The following is a 13,641-nucleotide window of genomic DNA, read 5'->3' as shown; positions in this document are numbered from 1 at the left end:
GTATAAGTCTGTATGGAGTTGCTTATTCATTTTACTTTAGGTTAAAAGAAATCCTTATTCATTCTCTAGGAGCTTCTTTTTCCTCCCCTATTGTACATCTTAAGAGTCTGAGAGGTATCTGTAAGAATCTCCGGGATTCAATTCCCATTAGAACCCACATCTGCAGGCACAAATCCCAGAGCACATCTCTTTTCTGATATTCTTCATTGCTGCTTCTAATCCTTACTCCCACGGCTAAGAAAATGTTTCTCCATGAGCAATTCAAGGCCCGGGGAGGCTTTTACCAGTTTGTTGAAGTTGCAGGTGCATGGGATCTATGGCCCCTATCTCAGACTCAGGAGTGTGGGCTTCTTGCTCTGTGCACTGGATACAGACAGAGATTTTCTGTGAAGGTAGTTTTAAATACTTAGATTAAAGGATGAAAATACATAGGCCAAGATCCCAGAAAGCTGTGGCCGCCATGGCAGGGTTGGGAAGCACTCAGGCACCACCGTACTTCACAGGTGTCTTTATGGTAACTCCGATCAAATGGCCGCCTTGATTCTCCCATATTCAGTCTCCTGGAGGGTACAGCTTATCTCCTGAAGTTACACCAAAGGGGGCCCTAGAATGTGTTTTTCAAATGAGGGGTTGTAAGATCAGAATGTGTCTCTATTCAAATCAGGCCCTGCTGTGATTGTGCTAGTGGGTTTCCTTTTCCCTTCTTGGCCCAAGCCATACCGTAATCTCAGAGTTCTCTTTGCTGTTCTTTGTGGGCTAAGGGAAGCATTCTTCCCCAGGTCTCCTTGGAACCATCAAACAACCATCTCGTATGCTCTCTCCACACCTGTGGATGGTGGGGTGTGGACCTGTGCTCCAGGGCACACGGAGTCTCCGTATGGCAGAAAACGATCATCCATAAGTTGCTATTTGAAGGAAACCCAAAATAAAATAGTCATACCAAAAGAATGCTGAAGGCGTGAGCCATGTACGGTGGAAAGCAGCCTCTTGCTGCGTTAGTCTGCCGAACTATGAGGCTTGGCGTTGCACCAATCAGCTGTTTTAGCACATCCATTTTAACTGAGACATGTGAGCAGAGACCAGTCAAAAGGGTTTGATCATCCTTGGCGAATCCTGAAGTCCCAAAGGAGACCCTAAAAGTATGATGATACCCTAAAACAATCACAGCACCCTGAATTGATTTCTATCCTTTGCCTGAAAGCAGGATTTCTAAAGAGGGAGGGCTAACTGCACTTTGTGTGTGTGTGTATGCGTGCGTGTGTGCATGCGTGCGTGTGTGTGTGCGTGTGCACGTGTGTGCGTATGTGTGTGTGTGCGTGCGTGTGTGTGTGCGTGGGTGTGCGTGTGCATGCGTGTGCGTGCTGTCCTGGGGCCTGAACCTAGGTCCTGTCCCCAAGCTTGAGCCACATCCACTTCCAACTTTTTGGTGGCTACTTGGAGGTAAGAATCTCGCAAACTTTTCTGGCTTCAAACCATGATCCGCGGACCTCAGCCTCCTGGGCAGCTAGAGTGCGTGTGCCTGGCTTCCCAGCAGCCTCTCAGATGGCGGGCTGGCCGTGCCTCTCTGGAGTTTTCTGGGAGGAATGGCTGCTGGTCACCCAGCAGCAAATAATGCTAATAATCTCTGCTCTGCTGCAGGCTGCTGGTCATCCAAGTGTTCCCTAAAATGCATGGACACAAACGGCTAAGTCCCTTCTGTGTTTGCTCCTAGTGTGTGAAATATGATTTCTATTCCAAATGGGCAGTCATTATGACTCGTGGAAAACTTCATTTTCAAGATGAATTCACATATCTATTTAGCAATAACACAACTAAGCTTCTCTTTCTTTTTTTCATAAAATTAGTTCATATTTTTTGTACTGGGTATTGGTAAGAAAATGTAAGTTACCACTTACCATGATACAACCAATATATTTAACCGAGTTTTTTTACTCTGACAGATGTGAAAGAGTAGAAAGTATTTAGGCCATTAACTTGGCTTGGGGAATCATGAACTGGCATTTCTTTATAAATTTGGAAGCCCTTTCAGAAAAAAAAAATAGTCCTTTGTTCAGAATTATATTGCCTAAGTCATTTATAGCACTCTCTATCATTAGAGACCTCTGGCCCCTGAGTGTAACTGTTGGGGCGTTTAATTGAAGGCCTTTCCATGTGATGCAAAACAACCATTTCAGTGTTTTCCTCCCAGCCACACCGTTATTGTATTTTAACAAATAGCTAAAAATTAGAATCACCTGTGTTGTGCAGTTAGCGACAGAAACAAGGAACACAGTGGTGGTGCTAGCACCTGACTGACGCCGAGGCTGGATCCTGAATTCCTGGCAGGGACCTGGGGTGGCTCGGAGTCAGCGCCTTCCACGGTTCCCAGCAGAGCAGGCCGACTCCGAGTCAGCGTCCCCCCCCCCCCCCCCCCCCCCCCCCCGCTCCCGGCACACTCTTCCAGCCAGCTGCTGCGCTGTGACCTCTGCCTGACTCTCCAGCCCCGCGTCTAAAACCTTCACGCTTCCCTGATCCAGTTCACCACCTCCCACTTCTACCACGTGGCCAAATCAATGGACCCGTGTGCTTCTGCTTGTCCATGTGCTTACACGGATTTCGGTGACTTGAAAGACAAGGACCTGACTTTACCCTGACCCACCTTTGCGAAGCGGAGCACACACAAGGAGAAAATAAAGGGACAACTGACTAAACCCGTGGAGAAATCAGGAGTCGTTAACAAAACTGTAAACAAAGAAAGCAACTTCGTTTATAACTGGAAACAGCCGGGCCTTTGTTGGGGCTAATGAAGTAGCTTCTCCAGGACAAGGAGGAGGAAGCCGGCCGCGGGGTGCCGGGGGCCGGCCGCGGGGTGCCGGGGGCTGGCCGCGTTTCTGACGGCTGATTTGCACACCGTGCTCCCATTGGCGACTGGAAGACCCATGTAAGACGTTATTCTCCCACCGCAGAGACTGGTTGGTATGCACTTCTTCATTTCAACGACGATGTTGCTGTTATTACCTGCAAGAAGCCATACAGTAAGACTTCATTCTCCTCCTCCTCTTCCTCCTCCTCTTCCTCCTCCATCCTCCTCCTCCTCCTTTATATTCCCCCTTCTCTCTGGCCTGTCGTAGGACATAAGTCAGCTACCCTCTTCAGTGACTTGCCCAATACTGATATCTCTAGCACAGGCAATGGGCTAGAATGTTTTCCTCCACACATGGGGCCTTCGAATACTTAAATTTCCTTATAATCTGTGTCAGTCAAATATTGGTATGCCTTCTAAGCATTATTAAAAGAACGTGCTTCTAACCCAAATTACTATTTGGAGAATCTAGCATACGCTTTTAGAGATACCTTATGCCAATAGATATCAGAAATTGAAATACTTTGAGCATCTTGTATGCTATCGATACTCAAGAAGCTGGTGTATCTGTAATTCAGTTATGTACTTGTAATAAAAAGACATAAATCTATTCCTCCCTTATTCTTGGTCTTGGTTGTCTATTAAGAAATAGCAACGGCCATGGAAAGCTAGCATTTGGCCATGGTTGGGTTTTTGTTGTTGTTGGTTTTTGGGTTTTTTTTGCATTTTAAAGCACCTTCATGTATGTTCTTTTACATGGCAGATAGTCTTTGCTCTCAATAATTTAATCTTTCCACCTCTGGATACCATCTTTCACTGCTATTCTAAAGCAAAACCAAATCATTATGTTTCATAAATGATAGCAGGCAGAAATGTAAGACTTCAGGAGATGAAGCAATGTGGCTAGGCCCCGCCATCACCTTCCTGATGATATGCTTCTGGGACGGGTCCCCAAGGTCAGCAGGAGAGATGGGCGTGGTGAAAACAATGCCGGGAGCAGCCCCGCCCCCACAGGACAGCCCACCCCGGCCATGAGTGATCCTACCTTCCTAAGTCACTGCTAACTTGTGTCTTTGTTTTACAAGTTTACGCTGACTTTTTTCAAAGCACAGTACGTTACTTTTTATGATGTTACTGAAACCTATTCATGGCCTCTCCCCAAAGCTTTTACTTTGAAATTTTAAAATCCAGGGCAAAAAGACCCTCCCTCCTACACAGAGGCCAAAGCCTCAGTCTGCTGAGACAGCATCTTTGAAGTCTGCCGATCCATGCACGTACACATTCAGAAGTGAATGAACAGGAGGAAGGAAAGGGCATGTCTCCAAGGGCGATGCACCTCCAGGTCACCGTGCCTAAGAGGTTTGGGCCAAAGCAGGCTTCTCCCGAACCTTAACAGGCACCTGCCCTCTACCTCTTGGTGGCTGCAGAACGCCACGTTTAGAGCAGTACCTGTGTTTATGATGCCAAAGAACTCAACACACTTTATTTTATCTGCAGCACACCATCTGAGCTCCACATCACATTTCTTCCCCTGCACAGCCAGGCACGTCGGGCACCTGAAGCCACTGGAGCTGAATTCGTCAACGACCTTTTCCTCCAGGTCACTCAGTCTGAGCTCCCAGGAGACTGTCAGAAAACAAAACCGGTTAAAAAAAGGGGGACGCCTAAACAAACAACTGAACTATGTTAAAAACCCAAAATGTTTCTCCTACTAACAACTCTAATAAAATATAATAAAAATAAAACATCACTTAGACTTGTTTACAGTAACACACACACACACACACACACACACACACACACACACACACACACACACACACACACACACACACACACACACACACACACACACACACACACACACCAGAAAGTGGGCTCTGTTCTCAGAACAGTCTAGAAACAGACCATCTCATCCAACTGCTCCCCACCCTGGCAGCCCTCATAGAACTCTGTTTTCAGCAGTCTTGGAATTTCAAACTTGCTAGACAGGTGTGCCACTATTTGAGCCAGGCACTTTATTTAATGATTTTTTTTTTCCCGATTGAGTCTAGCTTGCATTTTTCCCCTTGGAGCCATCCAATTTCAGACTCATCAGTAGCTGGAACGGCAGGCCTAAGAAAGTGCACCCAGCCTCATGTAGCAATTTCTAACTCCTTCAGGTCAGTACTGGAATTAGCACAGAAATGGCTGTCCATACAGAGCTTACCTTCTGAAGAAGGAGATAGATTAAAAACAAAGGATGGTAGGTGAGATGATAATGAAAACTACAGAGGGGAACAGCAGTAAGGGGAGAGGTCCGGGTCCAGGGCCGGCCCAGTGCTCCCTGAGAGGCTGACGCTGCCAGCTGAAGGAGCTCCAGCTCCACACAGCTGCAAGGTGGTCTTAGGAGGGGTGTGCGGCACAGACCGCTCTGGCAGGAGCCCCACCAACACCAAGGAGGCTGATTCTGCCTGCGTTCTTTGTCTTTGAGTCTCCGTAACAATGTCTTAGTGAACTTAACTAAGGCGGCTGGCTCCCTGTCCACCCACTGTCCCTCGTCATGAGCTAGGACAGGGCTGGGTGGCTCCAGGGAACCAGCCTGGGCAGAGCAGAGGGGAAGGAGCTACAGAGAAAGCCTGGGGAAAGCTAAGGGCCAAGAAAAGAAGTGAGCAGCAGCGACAGCACTCAACAGCAGAGCACCCAACAGCAGAGCACTCAACAGCACAGCACCCAACAGCAGAGCACCCAACAGCACAGCACCCAACAGCACAGCACCCAACAGCAGAGCACCCAACAGCAGAGCACTCAACAGCAGAGCACTCAACAGCAGAGCACCCAACAGCAGAGCACTCAACAGCACAGCACCCAACAGCAGAGCACCCAACAGCAGAGCACCCAACAGCACAGCACCCAACAGCAGAGCACTCAACAGCACAGCACCCAACAGCAGAGCACTCAACAGCACAGCACCCAACAGCAGAGCACCCAACAGCAGAGCACCCAACAGCAGAGCACCCAACAGCAGAGCACTCAACAGCACAGCACTCAACAGCAGAGCACCCAACAGCAGAGCATTCAACAGCAGAGCACTCAACAGCAGAGCACCCAACAGCACAGCACCCAACAGCAGAGCACTCAACAGCAGAGCACCCAACAGCACAGCACCCAACAGCAGAGCACCCAACAGCACAGCACTCAACAGCAGAGCACCCAACAGCAGAGCACCCAACAGCAGAGCACCCAACAGCAGAGCACCCAACAGCAGAGCACCCAACAGCAGAGTGTTCTCAGGCTACCAAAGGCAGCTGTGATTTGCTGACCTTCCTCCAAGCCTGGAGCTCTCTGGACTCCCCAGGCTCTGCTTCCATCATAAAATGAGAGTGTGCGGTGCCCATTGCCGGACACGCTCACGGGACACACTCATGGGCACGCTCACAGGACACACTCACGGGACACACTCATGGGGCACGCTCACAGGACACACTCATGGGGCACGCTCACAGGACACGCTCACGGGACACACTCATGGGGCACACTCACAGGACATGCTCGAGGGACACGCTCGAGGGACACACTCACGGGACACACTCACAGGACACGCTCGAGGGACACACTCGTGGGACACGCTCACTGGACACACAGGACACACTCACGGGACACATTCATGGGGCACACTCACAGGACACGCTCACAGGACACACTCACAGGACACGCTCACGGGACACACTCACGGGACACACTCATGGGGCACGCTCACAGGACACGCTCACGGGACACACTCATGGGGCACGCTCACAGGACACGCTCACGGGACACACTCACAGGACACAGTCACAGGACACGCTCACGGGACACACTCATGGGGCACACTCACAGGACACGCTCACAGGACACGCTCACGGGACACACTCATGGGGCACGCTCACAGGACACGCTCACGGGACACACTCACAGGACACAGTCACAGGACACGCTCACGGGACACACTCATGGGGCACGCTCACAGGACACGCTCACGGGACACACTCGCGGGACACACTCACGGGACACACCAGTGCCCAGTGTTCCCGGGCCTCACCTTGCCTGAGCACCAAGAACCCCACAACTTCTCTTCCTTTTCTTTTCTGTTTTCCTTTTCCTTTCTTTTTTCCCTCCTTTTTCTTTTCTTTTTCTCTTCTCTCTCTCTCCTCTCCTTTCTTCCCTCCCTTCCTTTCTTCCTCCCTTCTTTCTTTCTTCCTTCATTTTGAGTGCTTCTACTAGGGCTTGAAGTCAGGGCCTGGGCACCGTCTCTGAGTCTTTATGTTCAAGGCCAGATCTATACCACTTTGGGCCACAGCTCTACTTCTGACTTTTTAATGGTCGATTAGAGATACGAGTCTCACAGATTTCCTGCCTGGGCTGGCTTCAGACTCCAATCCTCAGATCTCAGCCTCCTGAGTAGTTAAGAGCTACGGGTGTGAGCCACTGACACCGGACCCTGCAGGCCCCTGTTCAAGTAGACCGAGGCCTCTCAGCAGGGCAGGGAGCGGGGAGGGGGGGCTTCAGGACCAGTTCTCACTCGCGATCAGGATGCGCTTCGTAGGAAAGCAGGGCAAGTCTGTGTGGGAGAGCAGGACAGAACCCCCAGGGCTACCGTGTCCCGGCATGGAACACTTAGTTAAAACTATGAGAGAAGTCGAGGGTAAACTGCCCAGGTAGAGGATGCAAAATATTTTAACTTTTTTTCAGTTTAACGAATAGCTTTGAGATATTGTGCTATACCACCCTGGTCCCTGCAAAGGAGAGGATAACCAGGTCTCTACCTGGGCAGGTGGGCTGGGGTGGCGCTGAGTGAAGGCAGGAAGAGCAGGAGCCTGAAGTGAAGGCTGAGATGACAGGATGACCAGCAGACCAAGGACTGCAGGTCCTGCAAGCGTGGCGATGCTCTGAGATCCACGGCGAACCGTGCCTGGCTTCCTAGAATATTATATGATGAAGCCCAGTCCCAAGTAATTTAAAATCATGGAGAGACAAAAAGGAAATTATAAAAACTCTAACTGTAGCCACTTGGGAGGCTGAGATCTGAGGATAAAGGTTTGAAGCCTTGAGAAACACGCACAGGACGCTTATGTCTAATTAACCAGAGGTAAGCAGAACATGCAGGTGTGGCTCAAGACGTAACACCTCAGCCGTGCGTGAAAAAGCCAAGCAAGTTCATGAGGCCCCAAGTTCAAGCCCCGCACCAAAACAAAACCTGCAGAAAAATAAGCTTAAAATCAATACCTAAAAAGACCTTAAAAGAACAAAAGAAAACTAACCAACAACACAATAATACAGACACCTTCTACTTCTCAGAAATATGTTTCACATTCTTCCTTGGTGAGCTCTTCACACCAAACTATTTTGAAGTTCTTCCAGAGTTGTGTTTAAATTCAAATTAATTAACATCAAGTGTAAGTAAAGTCAGTCACACCAAATGCACACACCTGTGTTGCTGCAGACAGCTAGTAGCAGCTTCGATTAAACGATTGTGGAATGGAATTCTTAATGAAAATCAAAGCTCTTGTCTTTTCTACTTTGGGCTTTTGTTTCTGTGAAAATCTTAATAACCTCAGGCAAGTTAATGTCACTCCTCCCAGCTATTCATAGTGATCCTGAATTGTTGGATTTTCCCCATCTTTCTGTGAACATTAAGGCAGAATTGGAATTTAATATGAAATTGTGCTTACTTTTCTTATTAAAGTTCTAAACTGGCTCATGAGCAATTCTGACTGGTACCTGGTAATGGGGAGCAGCGTGGTGGCTGGCAAGACTTTCCCAATTCCAGAGAAACATGAGGACAAGGAAAGACAGTGGCCCAGTTACTGGGAAAGCAAGCATTCATAGAATTTGCAGATGGCAGGATGATCTGATAAGCCAAATCCTGCCAGACAAGAAAATGGTGACGGGGGCTACAAAAAAAAAAAAAAATCCTGACTTAACCCACGGTCAGTTTCTATTTTTAAAAAAAATCCTGACTCAACCCACGGTCAGTCTCTGTAAAAAAAAAAAAATTCCTGACTCAACCCACGGTCAGTCTCTGTGAGGAGGAAAACGGCTCGAGATGGCTGGACGGGCGGACCTGTTGTCTTCCCCCAGCATGCCGGTGCTGCGTGCTCTTTCTCTACCATTCTTTTCTAATGAACTTTCCTATCACCTTCACGATGTTAAAATCTTGCCTGAATTTTTCTTGCCAGAAGATGCCCTAACCTCTCGGGAAGATATCTGGTTCACTGATGGGAATTCAGTTGTGTTTGTCTGTTGTGCATTTATTCAAAGGTACAACGTGAGCGGTGGGCAGGAGCTGTCAGAGCCACTGGATTCGAGGACCGGCTCGGGGACATGGGGTGGACGAGGGCCTGGCAGCAATAATTATGAAGTGTGAACTGAAGGACCTCGTCTGCTGCATCTGGAGAGCAACCGGGGTGGATAATGCTATCTGCAGAGAAGCCCAATAGCCCTGTTCGAGATCAGGGAAGAAGCAGAAGTAACTAGAACTACTTGAGCAAAGCTAATGATCTATTTTATAATGGTGAATATTTTACTTATTCACTCATTTCTCCAACACAAGTCAGCTCTAGAGAAAAAACAAAAACAAAAACAGCAAACAGCAAACTATTCAGCCGCGGTTGCCTGGTTCTGGGCTTGGGTCTCGGGCCCTGCGTTCTGGCTCACCTTTTCCTTTTTTTTTTTTTTTAAGGTGTTCTCCAGGCTGGTTTCAAACTTTGATCCTCCTGCCAACCTCCTGTGGATTACGTGTGTGGCAACCAAACGGTCAAAATGCCAGAATGCCTTTTTTGTCGTTGTTCTTGTTCTAGTCCTGGGGTTTGAACTCAGGGCCTGCGTGCCGTCCCTTAGCTTTATCTCTCAAAACTGGTGCTCTTATCACTGGAGCCACAGCTCCCGCTCCCAGAGCTGCTCTGCATGAGGCGCCGACCTCACAAGGCCAGGCACATGTCAGAGCTACCTGAGCTCCTAATTCCTCACATGTCCGCAGGAAGGAATCAAAGAGTAAGTTCTCTAAAAAGGAGCTGTTGGGCTCGACAGCTGGCCTGGACTTGACACTGGGACTCCGTCTCCAGCGCTGGTGAACAGACCAAAGCATTTTGAGGGCACAGGTCATGTCTACTAGTTCACTAAGGGGTCATGAGGAGTCCAGGGCCCAAAAGGGATGGTGACACTCAAGTCAGTATTGAAGAAGAAATAGAGACAAGGCAGGAGCCAGGGGGACGGCATCCCATCCGCTCACCTGTGAAGAAGGGCACAACAGCCAGGCTACAAGCCAAGAGCAGGCTGCCGGGAGCTGCAGGAGGCATGGCTGGGCTGCGCTGCCCCTTCTCTCTGTCGAAGAGAAGACAGTCAGCCCAATCCACCACAAGAAACACCTCGAGGCTCCCCACGGGCACTCTGCGAGGGAGCGCCTGCAGTGGACAGTCCACAGTGGACAGCTGCAGTGGACAGCTGCAGTGGACAGTCCACGGTGCACAGTCTACAGTGCACAGTCTACAGTGCACAGTCTACATTGGCTGCTGCAATAGACATTCTGCAGTGGACATTCTGCAGTGGACAGTCCACAGTGCACAGTCTACAGTGGACAGTCTGCACTGGGCAGTCTGCACTGGGGAGTCTGCAGTGGACAGTCTGCAGTGGGCAGCCTGCAGTGGGCAGTCTGCAGTGGACAGTGTGCAGTGGGCAGTGTGCAGTGGGCAGCCTGCAGTGGGCAGTGTGCAGTGGACAGTCTGCAGTGGGCAGTCTGCAGTGGGCAGTCTGCAGTGGGCAGTGTGCAGTGGGCAGCCTGCAGTGGGCAGTGTGCAGTGGGCAGTCTGCAGGGGACAGTCTGCAGTGGGCAGCCTGCAGGGGACAGTCTGCAGTGGACAGTCTGCAGGGGACAGTCTGCAGTGGACAGCCTGCAGTGGACAGTCTGCAGTGGACAGCCTGCAGTGGGCAGTGTGCAGTGGGCAGTCTGCAGGGGACAGTGTGCAGGGGACAGTGTGCAGTGGACAGTCTGCAGTGGGCAGTCTGCAGGGGACAGTGTGCAGGGGACAGTGTGCAGTGGGCAGTCTGCAGTGGGCAGTCTGCAGGGGACAGTCTGCAGTGGACAGTCTGCAGTGGACAGTCTGCAGGGGACAGTCTGCAGTGGGCAGTCTGCAGTGGACAGTCTGCAGTGGACAGTCTGCAGTGGGACAGTCTGCAGTGGACAGTCTGCAGGGGACAGTCTGCAGTGGACAGTCTGCAGGGGACAGTCTGCAGTGGGCAGTCTGCAGTGGGCAGTCTGCAGTGGACAGTCTGCAGTGGACAGTCTGCAGGGGACAGTCTGCAGTGGGCAGTCTGCAGGGGACAGTCTGCAGTGGGCAGTCTGCAGTGGGCAGTCTGCAGTGGGCAGTCTGCAGTGGGCAGTCTGCAGTGGGCAGTCTGCAGTGGACAGCCTGCAGTGGGCAGTGTGCAGGGGACAGTCTGCAGTGGGCAGTGTGCAGTGGACAGTCTACAGTGGGCAGTCTGCAGTGGACAGTCTGCAGGGGACAGTCTGCAGTGGGCAGTCTGCAGTGGGCAGTCTGCAGTGGACAGTCTGCAGTGGACAGTCTGCAGTGGACAGCCTGCAGTGGGCAGTGTGCAGGGGACAGTCTGCAGTGGGCAGTGTGCAGTGGACAGTCTGCAGTGGGCAGTCTGCAGTGGACAGTCTGCAGTGGACAGTCTGCAGGGGACAGTCTGCAGTGGGACAGTCTGCAGTGGGCAGTCTGCAGGGGACAGTCTGCAGGGGACAGTCTGCAGTGGACAGTCTGCAGGGGACAGTCTGCAGTGGGCAGTCTGCAGGGGACAGTCTGCAGTGGACAGTCTGCAGTGGGCAGTCTGCAGGGGACAGTCTGCAGTGGACAGTCTGCAGTGGACAGTCTGCAGGGGACAGTCTGCAGTGGGACAGTCTGCAGTGGACAGTCTGCAGTGGGCAGTCTGCAGTGGGCAGTCTGCAGTGGACAGCCTGCAGTGGGCAGTCTGCAGGGGACAGTCTGCAGGGGACAGTCTGCAGTGGGCAGTCTGCAGTGGGCAGTCTGCAGGGGACAGTCTGCAGTGGACAGTCTGCAGGGGACAGTCTGCAGGGGACAGTGTGCAGGGGACAGTCTGCAGTGGACAGTGTGCAGGGGACAGTCTGCAGTGGGCAGTCTGCAGTGGACAGTCTGCAGGGGACAGTCTGCAGTGGACAGTCTGCAGTGGACAGTCTGCAGGTGACAGTCTGCAGGGGACAGTCTGCAGGGGACAGTCTGCAGTGGGCAGTCTGCAGGGGACAGTCTGCAGTGGACAGTCTGCAGGGGACAGTCTGCAGTGGGCAGTCTGCAGGGGACAGTCTGCAGTGGGCAGTCTGCAGGGGACAGTCTGCAGTGGACAGTCTGCAGGTGACAGTCTGCAGGGGACAGTCTGCAGGGGACAGTCTGCAGTGGACAGTCTGCAGTGGGCAGTCTGCAGTGGGCAGTCTGCAGGGGACAGTCTGCAGTGGACAGTCTGCAGGGGACAGTCTGCAGGGGACAGTCTGCAGGGGACAGTCTGCAGGGGACAGTCTGCAGGGGACAGTGTGCAGGGGACAGTCTGCAGGGGACAGTCTGCAGGGGACAGTCTGCAGGGGGCAGTCTGCAGTGGGCAGTCTGCAGGGGACAGTCTGCAGGGGACAGTCTGCAGGGGACAGTCTGCAGGGGACAGTCTGCAGGGGACAGTCTGCAGGGGACAGGCCCTCGCTGCTGCCCTCGGAGCGCCGGCCTCCCGCTGGGCCTCGGGCTCGGGGACTCGGGCTTGTGGGAGTCTGGCTCACCCGCGCCTTTCCACGAGCGCTGCCGCGGTGTGCGGGAGGAGCAGCTGGCAGAGGAGTCCACGGCCTCGGGCGGCAGGGCAGGTGCGGCACCCAGGGTCGGGTGTGAACCCGGAACCGGTACCGGCCTTGCGGGTCTCGGAGGCGGTACTTCCCCTGGAGGCCGCACTTCCTGGGGCAGCCAGCAGTGGGCACTGCGCAAGCGCACTGGGAGGGGCGGGCCCAGCAGCACTAACTCCCCCCCCCAGGCTCTTCCCGCCTCTTCCAGGTTCTGATTGGCCTAGCCAATCAGCTCTCAGAGCGCCGAGTGGCTGTTTTCTGCGCAAGCGCAGTGTGAGGGGCGGGCCCTGCAGCACTATATCCTCTTCCGGGCCTCCGGGAGCCTTGGCCAATCAGATCTCAGAGCGCCGAGCGGCTGTTTCCGCCCTTGCGGCCCTGGCGGGCGTGCAGGCGGGAGTCGGTGGAGCGTCCTTTCGAGGTGGTCAGCATCCATCTGTGTAAGGCGCGGGGCGGCGGTGGGGTGGGAGCCTGGCCGGCCGGCCCCCTGGCCTCCGATGGCGCGGGCGCGGCTGGCGGCCAGGCCTGGGTCCTGGGCAGCCCCGCCCCGAGGTGCGCCTCGAGGCCGCCGCCGCGGGCTTTGCATGCCTGAGCCACGTTCTGCTGTGTGAGCATGGCCGCCATGTGCTTTGCATGCCTGAGCCACGTTCTGCTGTGTGAGCATGGCCGCCGCGGGCTTTGCATGCCTGAGCCACGTTCTGCTGTGTGAGCATGGCCGCCGCCGCCATGTGCTTTGCATGCCTGAGCCACGTTCTGCTGTGTGAGCATGGCCAGTGTCTAGCCATTCACCAGTGGACGGACGGGTGGATTGGGGCCGTTTGGGGCCATTGAAAATGATACTGCTGTGAGCAGTCTGTGTTTGTTTGAACAAAACACAGGGTTCTTTTCAGTACTTTGGGGAAAATGAATGGGTTACCTCAGTCCACAGAACTGACGTTCTTTTTAAGCT

The 13,641-nt window shown here is 52.6% G+C and overlaps 1 protein-coding gene across 1 annotated transcript; it reads right to left on the bottom strand.

Moving 5' to 3' along the window:
• Window positions 1-2,726: 2,726 nt before the first annotated feature.
• Window positions 2,727-13,316, bottom strand: LOC138808136 (uncharacterized). Its single transcript, XM_069994092.1, has 5 exons — window positions 13,049-13,316; window positions 12,639-12,807; window positions 10,092-10,183; window positions 4,292-4,468; window positions 2,727-2,997 (listed from the first exon to the last, which is right to left on the bottom strand). The coding sequence occupies exons 1-5, from the start codon at window positions 13,314-13,316 to the stop codon at window positions 2,780-2,782; spliced, it is 924 nt and encodes a 307-aa protein (XP_069850193.1). The 3' UTR covers window positions 2,727-2,779.
• Between the last annotated feature and the right edge of the window lie 325 nt (window positions 13,317-13,641).

This window comes from Dipodomys merriami, unplaced genomic scaffold (genome assembly GCF_024711535.1).
Source record: "Dipodomys merriami isolate MVZ:Mamm:240054 unplaced genomic scaffold, mDipMer1.0.p SCAF_440, whole genome shotgun sequence".
NCBI classification, from domain to species: Eukaryota; Metazoa; Chordata; class Mammalia; order Rodentia; family Heteromyidae; genus Dipodomys; species Dipodomys merriami.
The sequence above is the reverse complement of the archived record's forward strand: the minus strand, read 5'-3'. Positions and strand labels throughout refer to the sequence as shown.